This window comes from Neofelis nebulosa, chromosome 3 (assembly GCF_028018385.1).
Source record: "Neofelis nebulosa isolate mNeoNeb1 chromosome 3, mNeoNeb1.pri, whole genome shotgun sequence".
Lineage (NCBI taxonomy): Eukaryota > Metazoa > Chordata > Mammalia > Carnivora > Felidae > Neofelis > Neofelis nebulosa.
The window spans coordinates 104,033,843-104,048,816 of record NC_080784.1 but is presented as its reverse complement, the minus strand read 5'-3'; the positions used below and the strand labels follow the sequence as shown (position 1 = coordinate 104,048,816).

Below are 14,974 nucleotides of genomic sequence, written 5' to 3'. Positions count from 1 at the left end.
TAGATAGAATTTAAAGAAACAGGAAAACAACACAGAAATAACTTCAAATTTAGGGGCGCCTGGGCACTTAGTCAGTTGGGCATCCGATTTCAGCTCAGGTCATAATCTCACGGTTCATGGATTCGAGCCCCACACTAGGCTCTGTGCTGACAGCTCAGAGCCAGGAGCCTGCTTCAGATTCTGTGTCTCCTTCTGTCTCTGCCCCTCCTCCACTCACACTCTTTCTGTCTGTCAAAATAAATAAGCGTTTAAAAAAAAAAAAAGAAAGAAAGAAAGAACTTCAAACTTAAGGATGAGAAAACATTCACCTGTCTGGAATATTTTAAACTGAAGCTTTTCTGAAGGCACAGAAGAAAACTTAAAAGCCCTCTTTAAATCTGTCTTCCAGTTCAGGGTTATCAATACTTAATCAAACACCTTACCCAACATTCCACATTAATACTAATTAGGAAGCAAGAAACCATGAAGCACACCACTATAACCGAGCAACTGCTAAGCAGCTGTACAGTAATTTTTAAGTATATTTCTTCTGAGGCTCAGGTTTCACGAAAAGCCCCTGGAGGCCGCCAAGAATGTTGGGGAAAAGGAAAGTCAAATGGCAGAACTCTGCCTTCACTCCCCAGTCAGAGCAGTTCAGGCCTTATCTGATGGACACTGCACAGGCCCATTAATATTTCCTATGATAATGGGTCCCACTGATGAGCAAAGAAAAAAATTAAAAATCACCGTACCAAGAAAGAAATGAGATGAGCAAGAAAAAAGGGAAAAACCAGTATGACAGACATGATTCGGATCTAAAGTGCAAAGTAAAGTAAATATCAGAAAAAAAAAAAACAAAACTAGAACCTCCAAGAGGTACAAACACAATCGGGGGTCAGAAACAAAATCTCAAGCTCTAATTCTAAGCCTTGCTCCAATTCCATCAAAAAAGGTGAAAGTTCAGGGTGCCTGGGTGGCTCAGTTGTTAAGTGTCCAACTGAGGGCACAGAGCCTGCTTGGGATTCTCTTTCTCCCTCTCTCTTCCCCTCCCCTATGTACACATGTGCAAGCACTCTCTCTCTCAATAAATAAATACACATTTAACAATAAAAAAAAGTGAAATTAAATTCAAAGACTTAAATTCAAATTGGCCTTTGACCATTACCTTTGACCCCTTTCTTAAAATCAAGTGTAAGGGGGGGGCGCCTGGGTGGCGCAGTCGGTTAAGCGTCCGACTTCAGCCAGGTCACGATCTTGCGGTCCGTGAGTTCGAGCCCCGCGTCAGGCTCTGGGCTGATGGCTCGGAGCCTGGAGCCTGCTTCCGATTCTGTGTCTCCCTCTCTCTCTCTGCCCCTCCCCCGTTCATGCTCTGTCTCTCTCTGTCCCAAAAATAAATTAAAAAAAAAAAAAAGTTGAAAAAAAAAATTAAAAAAAAAAAAATCAAGTGTAAGGGAAAAAAGTATCACTATAAATAGTTTAAGTTATACGCACAGAGGTAGAAAAGACATTTTGATAACAAAATAAAGGTTTTCAGTATGATTTAGGTTTTTGTTGTTTCTTTAATGCTCCCATGACTATGACTATTTCCCACCTGGATAAGAATGCCTTCCCTTGGCAAATACCAACAAATGGAAAGCTAAACTGTCTGTCAATAATGGTGATGCCTTGAGGTAGCTGAAGTGGGCAAACGCATTAGCTCCCAATGAGTATATGTTTGATTTGGGGTATGTAGGGTTCCATTTTACCTAACTGTTCAACTGGGAATTCTGTGAACAGTACTTGAAAAGCTGTATCACTAACCAATTCATTCACCAATGCTTCAGAAAATAAGCTTATAGATTTTTCATATTAGAGAAGAGTATGCATGGATTCACAACTTTATTTCCTTTTGTATCTAAACAAGGGGCAGAAACCTAATAAACATGGCTGGTCCTACACAAAGGTAGGAAATGTTAGACTCAAACCATTTTTAGTCATAGGAGAGAAACAGTACATAAATAAAAGACCTACAGAAATGAAAGAGGATTTAAAGATCATATATATCCTGCTGTTTACTAGACAGCATCTCCTAAACGTTTTATAAAGAACTCGAATTCAACAAATTCACTACTAACTCCATCTTTTCCCGCACCTCAAACCTGCATTCCTTCCTCAAAGAAAAAGACAAACCACTCAGTGAAGCAAGCCACTCATCTTGACCTGACCAAACCCTTCACCACCTACTACCACCCCACTCATGCACCCAATCTGCCAACTCTCTCCATCAGTCCCCTATCTAAAGCCCCAGCCACTGCCTAGTTTAAGTCTTTAAGATTTCACTGGGACCACAGCAGCAGATTCCTAAGTGATCTTCCAACATCCAGCTTCTCTCTCCTTCCCTCCCTCACCCCCTGAAACACCATGCAGTCTCTGCAGCCCTCAAATGCAACATCACACTGGCATCAGGGTGATTTTTGTGAAGTGTAAATCTAATCATGGCATGCCCCCACGTACAACTTTTTGACAGCTCTCCTTATCTACAAATGGTTCCTACCCTTCAGCTCTTTCTGGCATCTGTTTCCAAGACAGGGCTCCATGTCCCCACCTGACTGCAGCTTCACTCAAACAATACCATACTGCCTGCTGCTCCTGGCCATGCCAAACTCCTTTACACCCCTGAGCATTTACTTTTGCTGCTGTTGCTTCTACATATAATGCCTTTCCTCCTTGTCCCATCTGACTAATGCTAGCTAGGTAACCTCATTTTTCTCTTCTGTGAAATAGTAATACTTATATCTGAAATAGTATTATGAGCACTAAATAATGCAAACAATGGACTTGGCAATGCATCTGTTATTTCACTAAACTTGCGTTCCATTTCCTCTTTAATTCCCGTGTCTAATGATACCTGGCACATAGTGGGAACTCAAAACTTTCATACGTTCATGAATGCATGCATGAATAGGAAGTAAAGAGAACAGTTAGGAACAGGTGTTCAAAGAAATGATACCAACTGCAATATGTATTAATTTCCAATAAATCAATTATATATAGGTTTACATATTATATAAACTACTGAATTGAAAGGCTGGGTCCAAAAAAAAAAAAAAAAACACTTAAAACAGAGGCCTTAGGAGCACAAGTTTTTGTAAAAGATCAACTAATGTGTTTGTGAAGCTTTAGAATAGTATTCAGGTTATTTGAATAAAATTTATTTCAGAAATCGATCTATAATGTAACAATATTGTTATATTTCTACCATTTTATATTTATATTTATATAAATTTATATAAATAAATTTATATAAATATAAATTTATATAAATAAATTTATATAAAAATAAATTTATATAAAAATAAATTTATATTTATATTTCTACCACAGATTGCCTGTCACTAGCTTGCCACCTATAGCCAAGGGGTACCAGATCGAGATAAGGGAATTAAGGTTTGCTGAATCCCAATGAATTGCTCAGTGGCTTGCAAAGCAGCCACGCAGTTTTGGATCTAGTTCTTTCTCGGCATGCAAAATATAAACAAGATTGCACTCTCAGACAAAGGAATCAGGAACTGAGACACTAACCCAGAGCAGTACAGGTCATAAGTAAACAGGTAATCCTGACCTAGGACCCCAAGAGGGATCACTACAGACAGATTTGATTTTAAGATGAATGGTGGAAAAGATGCAATCAATATCTGATCGACCCCTCTAGCATGAAACTCATCTCAAATCTATTTATTTACATTGATCCTGCTGTTCTTTATAAATTGTCACAGTACAATGATTTCAAACCAAGAAAAAAAAAAAATTATAATCAAACCTTGCACAATTTAAATATGTATAGGAGAGAGAACTCTGATGTTCATGAAGTCTCTAGTGAAAAATTATGTAGCCTGATTTTGCTTCATGACATGCCTGCTGCTCTAAATTAATTCTTTATTAACATTATAAATAAAGCTAAGTTCAGATTGGCCAAAATCTGTATTTTTAAAGTTGCATTCTCATAAAGAAAATTAGAGATATAAAAGACTTAAATTGAATTAAAATGTGTTAAATGGATCATTCATCTTTGAAATACATCCAACTCTTGATTTTTTGAAACCAAAGAATATAGAAGTACAGAATGTACTTTTAAGTACCTAAAATAAATTAGAATATCTGTGAAATAATTTGGCTGTAGCTAAATAGTGATATTTTAAAAACCTGCATGAGCAAGTTAAGCAATAAGAAATAGGTCAGCGTCCAGTTTAAGAAACCCACCCCAAGATATGGTTAAGTCAGATTGAGGAAATAACCCTAAAATCTAATTAAAAATTCACATTTATATAATCACAAGCTGACCGTTGCAAAGATGAAAGGATTCAAAAAATATTTTACTATATATAAATAACTCAGGCAATTAACAGCTCTTTGGCCATTCCTTAGTAAATATCTTGAGCTAGCTTATACCCAAATTTAGCATAGAAAAATGTTAGTGGTCCAATAATCATAAAAATTTACTATTTAGCAAGGTTTATTCTAAACATGGAAGTTGTGGTTTTAAGCCATATAAATCCAAAGCCATTCAAATGAATGATTTGAAAGATAAAATATATATATATATATATATATATATTTATATAGTCCAGGAACTGTTTACATGCAGGTACATTTGTAATTCAGATTTTTCTTGTATGTCATGGAGAAGATACAGTTAATCATTATGTTACCTTTGAGAAAGCCTGGGAAGCCTCATGTTAGACTCCTTCTCTCCATAGTAACAATCAGTTGGTAGACTCCCACATGTTTCAATGCTAGCGGATGAGGACTAGGACCAGAGAGAGAAGGGCAGAGCTCAAGTGGTGGTTATCCCACAAACACCGCCAGCTCTGAATGTATTCACCCAACAAGACAATATAAATCACTTTTTTAAAATTTTTTTAATGTTTATTTATTTTTGAGAGAAAGAGACAGAGTGTGAGTGGGAGAGGAGCAGAGAGAGAGGGAGACACAGAATTGGAAGCAGGCTCCAGGCTCTGAGCTATCAGCACAGAGCCCGACCCAAGATTCGAACTCACGAGCGGTGAGATCATGACCTGAGCCAAAGTCAGACGCCCAACCCACTGAGCCACCCAGGTGCCCCTAAATCACTTTTTATGTAGTTCACAATAGTTGTCATGGCTTTGTCCCCCTAGACTGACATCATCAGGGTAAAATTTAACTAAAATTTTTCATTGATATAAAAATATTAATATAAATATACACAAGAGTATAAAGTATTCCTAATATTTATTTATAGAAAAAAAGAAACTCCAATTATCTATCAAAGATTAATCAATGCTTTCTCATTAAATTCTTAGCAGGACAGTCATACACAGAAGTTACCTATATAATTGATTTCCTGGATCTCTGTAAACTCTGATTGGCAAGGAGGTGGTCCCAAGGTCAAATACAAAGACAAAAACACCAGTATGGAAGGTACAGGTTATAAACATGAAGAATAACTGCTGTTGGAGGCGACATTTCAATTCCTCAATAAATAAGAAACAATATTTAAGCATACATTTTAAATTACTGAAATGTACACCTCTATATCTCAGGCATCTCATTTCACTACTCTACAGATGGCCACGGAGTGGAGGTCTCTGGCTCCCATAACCACAAGGCAACGAAACTACTACCATAGAAACCGTTTGAAACCTAATACTGAAGCTACTTCAGCCTTCCTACAATTACACTGGGGTCCAAGGGAATTTTTTTTGACAGTAAAAGTGCAATTCCTTATTGTGGGCATTCTGCACACCATCAAATATAAGTATAAAGACAACAAAACGTTATCCTAGTAGTAAACATTTTAACAAAATGCTTTACTTCCATGGTTTCCAAGGATAACTAATAACAAAGTAAGTGCAAAATTCAACACTGTAGCTTTCTTAACACTACTTATAACTTTTACGATGACCAAACACTGTGGTTTTGACAGAAAACAGTCCTGGTGTTATACTGTGATAAAGATCATGCACATAATTTTGTAATATAAACCACCATTCTCCCAGATTATACATGTATAGCAGCTTTTATACTTTTCATTATTTTACATTATTAATGTCCACAGTTGGAAAAATGTGTTCCTTTATGCTACCTGGAATCTACATAATTAAAAGGAATTGATTGAGGGGTGCCTGGATGGCTCAGTCAGTTGAGAGTCCAACTTCAGCTCGGGTCATGATCTCCTGGTCTGGTCCGTGGGTTCGAGCTCCACATCAGGCTCTACTGACAGCTCAGAGCCTGGAGCCTGCTTCCCATTCTGTGTCTCCCTTTCTCTGCCCCTCCCCCACTCACACTCTGTCCCTTTCTCAAAAATAAACAAACATTAAAAAAAAAAATTTTAAAGAAATTGACTGAAAAACTTCAGACATCACGGGGTAAACTTACAAAAGAGATTCAACAAACAGCCGAATGAGCAAGTATAAAGGGAATTATTCTTTGATGCTTGTTTCATCGCCATTTACATCACCACACCAACAATATCAAGATAAGAAAAATAATTCTCAATGAAGGAAAGTTAGTTCCACATAAAAGTATCCTTTATATGGGGAAGAACCTAAACCAAAGTTTCCACTTGAAGTAACAGGAGACTGTTTATTGTAATATTCCTTAAGTGTAATAGAGGAAGTAAGAATGGAAGCACTGTATAAATTAATAAAGTTACCAAGTCATCATAATCCTCCCATTTTTCTCTTGGAAAGAACCGTGAAACCTTATTCAATTTTGATAAGAGTTTTTGTTTTTGTTTTTGTTTTTGTTTTTTTTTAATTTTTTTTTTCAACTTTTTTTTTTTATTTATTTTTGGAACAGAGAGAGACAGAGCATGAACGGGGGAGGGGCAGAGAGAGAGGGAGACACAGAATCGGAAACAGGCTCCAGGCTCCGAGCCATCAGCCCAGAGCCTGACGCGGGGCTCGAACTCACGGACCGCGAGATCGTGACCTGGCTGAAGTCGGACGCTTAACCGACTGCGCCACCCAGGCGCCCCATTGTTTTTGTTTTTTAATAAATGAAGAGTATAAAGAGAGGGCTTTGTCTGAGCAAACACTTGTTTAAAAAAATGTTTGAAAAAAAAAAGGGATCTGGACTCTGACAAGCCAGTTAGATTGTTGAGATCTGTAAAATTAGTTTTGGGGTGGAGTTGTTAGCACTGATATTTTATTCAGAAAAAATTGTCAATTTTTATTCACAAAAGATTGTCAATCTTTTAAAGTCTGCTGTATAAATTAAACTATTTTTTTCTTTCCTACACTTTTTTAATGTGTATTTATTTTTGAGAGAGAGAGAGCAAGAACAGGGGAAGGGCAGAAAGGAGGAGACAGGATAGGAAGCCTGCTCCCACTGACAGCAGAGAGCCCCACATGAGTCTGCAAGTCACCATCCCCTGAGATCATGACCCGAGCTGAGCAGGAGTCGGATGCTCAACCTCTTAGCCACCCCTTCCCTGCAATTTTGATAAATGTTAAGAACAGAAAAAAAAAAAAAAAAAAAAAAAAAAGGCTAATAATACTAGGTAATCGAGTTCTGAAACAATCTCAAGGCAAATTCAATTTAGAACTCGTTCCACGAGTTCCTTAAGAAAAGCACCTCTTCAGTTTAATCTTTTGCATGAAAAAATAAAATCCTACCTACAACTAACAATAAAATTGGGTTGAGCAACTGGAAAAAGCTCACTAGAGTTCTACTGGAAAAACACCAAGGCCCACTCACTGTATTAAAATAATACAGGAAACGGCAGGGAACGGAAAGGGGAGGAAAGGAAAGAAGGAAAGGAAGGGAAAAAAAATGAAGGGAAGGGAGGGAGGCAGGCAAAGAAAGAAAGACAAGGAAAGAAAGGCGTTGGGCTCACATGACCGCTACGCGCTGGTTCCTGCTCTGGTTCTAATTTTAGCGGTTCTTTGGATTTGGGAGGGCGCACTTTTACACACTCACTCACGAAAAGGGAGTGCACACAAATCCGGCCACGTCACCCGCGGCAGCGCCCCACCGGCGGCTACCGGGCAGGTTCCGGCGGGCACTCCGCGGAATAAGCCGGGGCACAGCGAAGGGGTCGGGGGGAAGCAACGAGAGAGGAAACAGGAAAGGTGTCCCAGATTTCTCCCAGGCAGATTTCGCTTTCTCCTAAACTTTTTTGGCTTCCAGACGAATTCTACAACTCCCTTGACACAGCTTACGAAGTTGGCAAATGCGAGCGCTGCGCGGGGGCGCAAGGCCCTACCTGTGCCATGGCGACTGCTCAGGTCAGGAAAAGGTGATGCAAACCTGCAAGAGAAGAGAGGCACGGAAGGTTCAGCGAGCCGCAGACCGGCCCTCCCCGCAGCGCCCCTCTCGGGACGGAGCCCCCACTCCGGCTGGGCGAGCACTCACCCAAGCGTGACAGAGGGACCCAAGTGCTCCGAACCTCCGGGAAAGCCGCGGAGCGCGGGGCGGCGGCGAGCAGGGCAGGGCAGGGATGCAAGCGCAGTAGGCTCCAAGCAGCTGCTCGCAGCCCAACTCCAAGCAACGGAAACACCACCCGCCCTGCCCCGCCCGCCGCCTGCCACGGGGACCGGGCCCGCCCCTTCCCCGGCCTCACTGCGCCTGCGTGGGGCGCCACTGGTCCCAGTCCTCGCACGCCGGGTGGGGCCGGGCTGCAGCTGCGTTGGAAGCGGCAGGAGGCGGGCTCCCCAAGGGCCGCTGGACCGCCCTGTGCTCGCGCGCGGGAAGGGCTTGGGGACTCTGACCCAGGCTCTGGTTTGGGGGTCGCTGGGATCTTTCTTCTCTCCGTGGCCTCACAGAGCTGCTCAGACAGCGTGGCCGAGTCGACTTTTTGCAAGGCGAGAAAGTCACTGCGGCCAAGGACAGTGGGTCTTTGACCATGGTATAGAATAAGAGTGAAGTTTTGAGAGCCCTTTCCCAAATTTGTTTTTAAGTAAACAAGCAAACAAAAAAGTGTCAGTGGTTGCTTCCTAGATAACGTATATAGCTTGAATGTAGATACCTCTTTGGTAGCTTATGTAGGAAATTTCAAAACCTCTGCTTGGATCAATTCCTATTTTACAAACCAGCCTAGAACTTTACCAAAACTTAAATTTCAACTATACTCTGTATTCGTTCAACATAAAATATGTAAGTACATGAGAGAGACACACAAAGACTGACTCCAAGATATTGTACTAGATTGGTACAGGAAAAACAAAGATAGTGCCCTTCATAGACTTCCTGGTGTGGGGGAGGAGAGGCAAGAGGACAACCTTGCAACACTAGACTGCATGAGATATTCTCAGATGAGAAGAGCAGTGCTGTGGAGATTCAGGATAAGAGATTAGAATCTAGTCCGCTTTGGGGAATAAAGAAGAGGTCTTGTCAAATTAAATGGAGAACAAATATGATTCTTGTATAGAACATCTCATTAGCTGGCACCCCTGGGTGGCCTGGTCACTTAAGCATCCGACTCTCATTTCTGCTCAGGTCAAGATCTCATGGTTTGTGAGTTCGAGCCCTGCATTGGGTGGGCTCTGTGCTGATAGACGAGAGCCTGTTTGGGATTATGTCTCCCTGTCTCTCTGCCCCTCCCCCACTTGCGCGCGTGCTCTCTCTCAAAATAAAAATAAGCTTCAAAAAAATTATTAATAAAAAACAAAACGAGCATCTCATTTGCTTTCACCTGTTAAGCCACATGTTTAATAGGCCCTGACAAAGTCCCAGCAGAGTGGTTGTTTACGGGATAGAAAGGCAAAACTGAAAAGTGTGTGGAGCTTGCAACATACACATACCGTCCCCTTTCAGCTTGCCTTCCCTCTTCTCTGGGAGCCTCTTTTCAACCAGCCCAACATCACTATGTGGCCTCCAGTCCCCACAGCATTCTTTTTCTTTTCCCCCACAGCATTCTTGACAGGCCCATGCACCTGAAGGCAGCCCTTTCTCTGCATCTCTCCCTCCTCACACGCTCTTTGCTTTCTCTCTGCCTTTTGCCTCCAGCATTCTTTTTCCCATACACATCTACTTGAACTCCATTTCTTTTTTTAATATAAAATTATTTATTTATTTAGAAAGAGGGAGAGAGAACATGAGTGGGGGAAGGGCAAAGAGAGAGGGAGAGAGGGAATCCCAAGCAGGCTCAGCACCATCAGCCCAGAACCCCATGCAGGGCTCGAACTCACAAACTGCAAGATCCTGACATGAGCCAAAACCAAGAGTCAGATGCTGAACCAACTGAGCCGCCCAGGAGACCCTTGGCCTCAACTTCCACATTCCCTGTCTCACTTCCTACTCTCAGAGTAATGAAATTCCATCAGACCTTATTGATTTTATAGGGAAATGCCCAGCGTGGGTTAATGACTTGCCCAGTGTCCTACAGCTAAATAGTGATAGAAATAATCAATTATTAGATCCAGAGTCTTGATATATGCCAGTTGATATTCCTTTCACTTCCAGTCACATCAATTTATTCAACTCCTGCTCTGGACCAGGCACAGGTCTTGATGCTGAGCAAAGGATGATGTAGTAAATGAAACAAAGTAGGTCATACACTGGGTGGAAGAGACAGAAAATAAACAAATATCTATTATGTCAAGTATGATACATGCTATAAAGAAAATAGAGCAGGGCTAGGGACCGGGGGTGTGGGGAACACTATTTTGCAAAGGCAGTCTGAAGGCACTTCTTGAGAAGAAATCTGAATTATTAGAATTTAATTGTATTTGACAACTATCTACTGAGCACCCAAAAACGAAAACAGGAGACACACTGTATATTATGAAAGAAATGCAATTAAAATGCAACTGGTTTCAATGGAGGGACAGCTAATATTTTCCCAAGGGATTTTAAAAACGGATGTGACATTTGAATTAGGCTTTGAGGGAGGATATTTTACCAGGCAATGAAGAATTGAGAAAGAAAGGATGATCTGGTTAGGTGTACAGCAAACCAAAAGAAGGAAAGTACCTTTTTGGGCATGGAGTGAAAAGTGCATAAAGAGAAACTGCCACTTAGATGCTGCTTTGAATGGTATATTTAACTGATGAATTTTGAATGACCGATTTTTTTTTAACTCCTGGGTATTATAAATAATGGGCACTCAGGAAATTTCCTTTACTATCTCTTAAAAACAAGTTTCTATCATTCATTTCCAAAAGTCCCTGGTCAGTGTCCAAAAGTCAACCTCAGAATCTCTACCAGATGGTTCAGTTAACTCTCTCATCTTCCTAAGTTTTCTCTTTCATGCATTTAAAATCAAAATCCTTCTCACTCAGTGTATTGTCTTTATGTTGTGTTAAATTTAAGTATTGCATAATAATTTGGGGTTGTTTGCTGTACTGTTCTTGGATACAAATAATAGATGCCAGCTATTTTCTGATGAGATAATCATGTTGCATTCCTACCTAAAATTTTCTTTTCATTGGGGAAATATACCAAATGTCAAATAACTGATTTACAAATGAACATTTGAAACTCAATTTATTTGTAAACTTGGGATTTTCCCGCTTTCACTCTTGTCCTCAATTATTTGGACCACTCAGGAACTAGCCAATTTATTGTAAACAAGTCACTGAGCTTCTGTGTGTTGCAGTTTCTGCATCTCTCAACTCTAGTGTTTTGATCATATATCCATTGACCTACCGTTACTCTTAAATATATGATTGCTAAAGAGAGAACAAATGGGTAATCGGCTTTGCACAAGTAAGTACAAGTTTTCCCTAATTTTAGAAGAGTGGGAGTCTTGTGTTTTAAACTTGTGTTTAAAACTTTGAACTACTCTACTTTTAAAATCAATTTTGTTTAATAAATATAGCTGTTGCAAACTGTAATTATTTAAAGAAGAAAGAAAGAAAGGAATGTGAATTTGCAATAGGCAGAAAGAAACAAGAGAATGCCTGAGGGGCAAAGTAGGGGATAGATACAAAGGGAAAGCAGGAATGTCCTGCCTCTCAGACAAGAGCTGGAAAGAACATACCCCCTGAGGTCAGAGAGACCTGGGTTCAAATCCCCACTGTGCTGTGCAGCAGGTGTGTGATCTTAGGTTTCCTTATCTAAAGTGCTGGTTAGGGGGAGCACCTGGGTGACTCAGTCAGTTGGGTGTCTGACTCTTGATTTTGGCTCAGGTCATGATATCATGGTTTGTGGGTTTGAGCCCCACGTTGGGCTCCCAGCTCCAGCTCCACGCTGGCAGTGGGGAGCCTACTTGGGATTCTCTCTCTCTCCTTCTCTCTCTTTCTCTCTCTGTCCCTCCCCCACTCATGGCATCTCTCTCTCTCTCTCTCTCTCTCTCTCTCTCTCAAAATAAATAAATAAATACTCTTAAAAAAAAATAAAGTGGTAGTTAGCATTAAATGAACTACTTTGTGAAAGTGTCTAACAACTGGTTTGAAAGATTGGTTTCATTCCTCATGTTCCTTCCTCCTTCCCAAAACTTTATAATTCTCAGCTCCTATTCTGACGATTCAGCCTCCACCCTCCCAATGAAAGCAAAATTAACCTCCTTTGGTGCGACTGCTCTACTGCAGCAAGGCCTGTCTTATTAGGTCTGGCAGGCCCCAACTTTTGGGGGCCAACCTGATGATTCCTGGTGCCATTTCCCTTCTGTCCCCCATTCTTCCTCATCCAGAGTCTTCTGTCAGTGGCCCCCACTGACATACAGCTAACCTAGTCTCTTGACATGCAAGCCCCCACAGTCCCCATCTGATGGTGCCAAGGACTCCAGAAGCACCACTTGGAATTTAGTTCAAGCCACCTACCTGGCCTCAGCTCATCCATCCATGAGCATCTTTGGGTGAGAAGTGGAGGTGAGGCCACACTCCTCTGGAGATTTTGCCCTGTTTGCCTCATCACTTTGGCATTCCAGCTGTGATCCTGGAATGCAGAGAGCATTCCGGTGGCTCCTCACTCATCCTTGCCCTTTATATTTAAAGTGTGTGTAGTATCCTTAAGGAAAATAAGTCCAGATTTACTTTCAGAACCTTTTCCTGAGCCAACTGTGTTATATTATTAGAGGACTCTAATCTCCCCTTATTGAGATTCATGTGCTCACCAGAAAATACAAGCAGAGATTCCTCAGGAGATGCTTAGCTTTAGATGTCCTTCCACTCTATTTATTCAAAACAATATTTGTATTTACCCAATAAAATGCAAATCAACTTCCTTAGCACGAGATGGGAATGTAGGTCTTGGATAAATAGGTAAAAAAGATTCTCGTAGGAATCTTTCACACAGAATGTTTTAAGCTTGATTGAAATCTTCAGAGCTGTTAGCAATAACAAGCAGTAAAAATACTCAGCCTACTTATAAAAGTACAAGTATCCTGTCTCTCTTTTTCTCTTTCATTGCTGAACCCCCAGCGCCTAGCAGAGCGCCCAGCACTTAGTAGCTGAACATTGAATATTGTGAAAGGGTGAGTGAATGGATGAATCAATCCATTGTGGTGTGGGGTTTTTATGTTTAACAATGGTTACTATTAACTGCAAACCATTGATATTCAGAATGATGAGGAAGATTGAAAAAAAATTAAAAGGAAACCTTGTAAGAGAATTTTGTCAAAAGAATAGATAATATTCTCAGACAAGGATTCTGAATTCCGGAGAGGACTCATCCTTGGGCGGGTAAGGTTTTGTTTTGTGATCTTATTAGTTTGTGACCTTGGAAAACGATTTGATTTTTCCTAATTTGGGTGGTGGATAGGATGAGATGAGATCATTTATTTAATGCCTAAAAATAACAGGAAGACTGGTTTCAATTTCTAATCCCTCATTCTGCCAAAAACTCTCACCACTAAACCCCACCCTCATCTTCCATGCTGATGATTCAGTCCCCACCCATCCCACTCAAAAACCAAAATTAAGTCCCTATGAATCCATTGTCCCACTGCTACAGGCCTTTCCTATCAAAAGCTAATTTCTCAGCACTGACCTCCACCCCCACCCCAGCGTGCTCCCCACACCTGGGGTCAGTTTATGGTTTATCTGGGGCTTTTCTTTATTCAACAGATTTATTGTGTCAGACCCTGGCATAGTGAGGATACAGTGATTTAAAAAAAAAAACAAAAAAAACAAAACAGATACACAGGATCTATCCAGTTAGAGCACTCAATCCAACAGAATAAATGAGATGACACAGCAGAATCCCATTAACATTCGGGCAGAGGTCAGAGAATAAGAAACAGGCTCTTACAAGGAAAGCCTTTGTGGGGTGGGTATGTGTCCATCCCGGAAGTCAGCCTAACGGGGATTGAGGCATGTGATGGGTGGAACTACAGTATTCCTTTTTTCCCCTTTATGCAATCTTACTACTTGGATAAGATAAGAAAGGATATTCAGGGAAGAACAACTGAGGAGGCATTTTGCCTGAGAAAGGGGATAAAGAGAGAAAGGGGATAAAGGGAATGGACCGTCTGAAGGATGCTGTAATTGTCACCCTCACACTCTGGACACTGCCATTCTCCTCTAAAATCTTCCAATCTGATTCCCCCTTGCTGGTAGCTTCCTCCTGCCCTCCACATTCTCTCACCACCCCAACCACATCTCCTATTACTCTCTGACATCATGCAAACTTCTAGTTCCTCTCTTTTCGCCCAGCCTCCCAATCTTCCTCCTGCTTCCACTGTCTTCTCTGCCCAACCCCTGGCCTATCAGGAATCATAACAGCCACCATCTTGTCATTATTCCCACCCTCCTCAGTCCAGCCTACCCTCCTCATGTGTCGCGCTGACCTGATCCCACCATCACCTGCCCCGATGTGTGGGCTGCTGAGTGTCACTGGACACAACCAATCATACCACAGATTGGCCCTGCAGCAAATTTGGGGTCATCAGTCTCAGTAGGACCCTCAGCATTTCTTAGCAACTCTTTAGATATGCTCCTGCTCAGTTTTCTCCTGATATTGATTCTAGTCTTTCACTGTTCTCTTTAAGATCCTAACCTTCCCCTTTCTCCCGGTAGATGGCCTTAATTCCTACTTAACAAGCCTACTTGTCCTGAATTCTCAACTTCTCCTACAAACTCATGTGTCCACACTC

The 14,974-nt window shown here is 41.1% G+C and overlaps 1 protein-coding gene across 1 annotated transcript in view; it reads right to left on the bottom strand.

The window, feature by feature from the left end:
* The window catches only part of ANXA5 (annexin A5), a 30,719-nt gene extending 22,215 nt beyond the window's left edge, over positions 1-8,504 (bottom strand). Inside the window, exons 1-2 of the mRNA XM_058721485.1 lie at positions 8,353-8,504; positions 8,204-8,247 (exon numbers count right to left, since the gene is read on the bottom strand). Coding sequence (XP_058577468.1) covers positions 8,204-8,212 — 9 coding nt within the window. The 5' untranslated portion in view covers positions 8,213-8,247; positions 8,353-8,504. The remainder of the gene's footprint in view (positions 1-8,203; positions 8,248-8,352) is intronic.
* Positions 8,505-14,974: the final 6,470 nt, after the last annotated feature.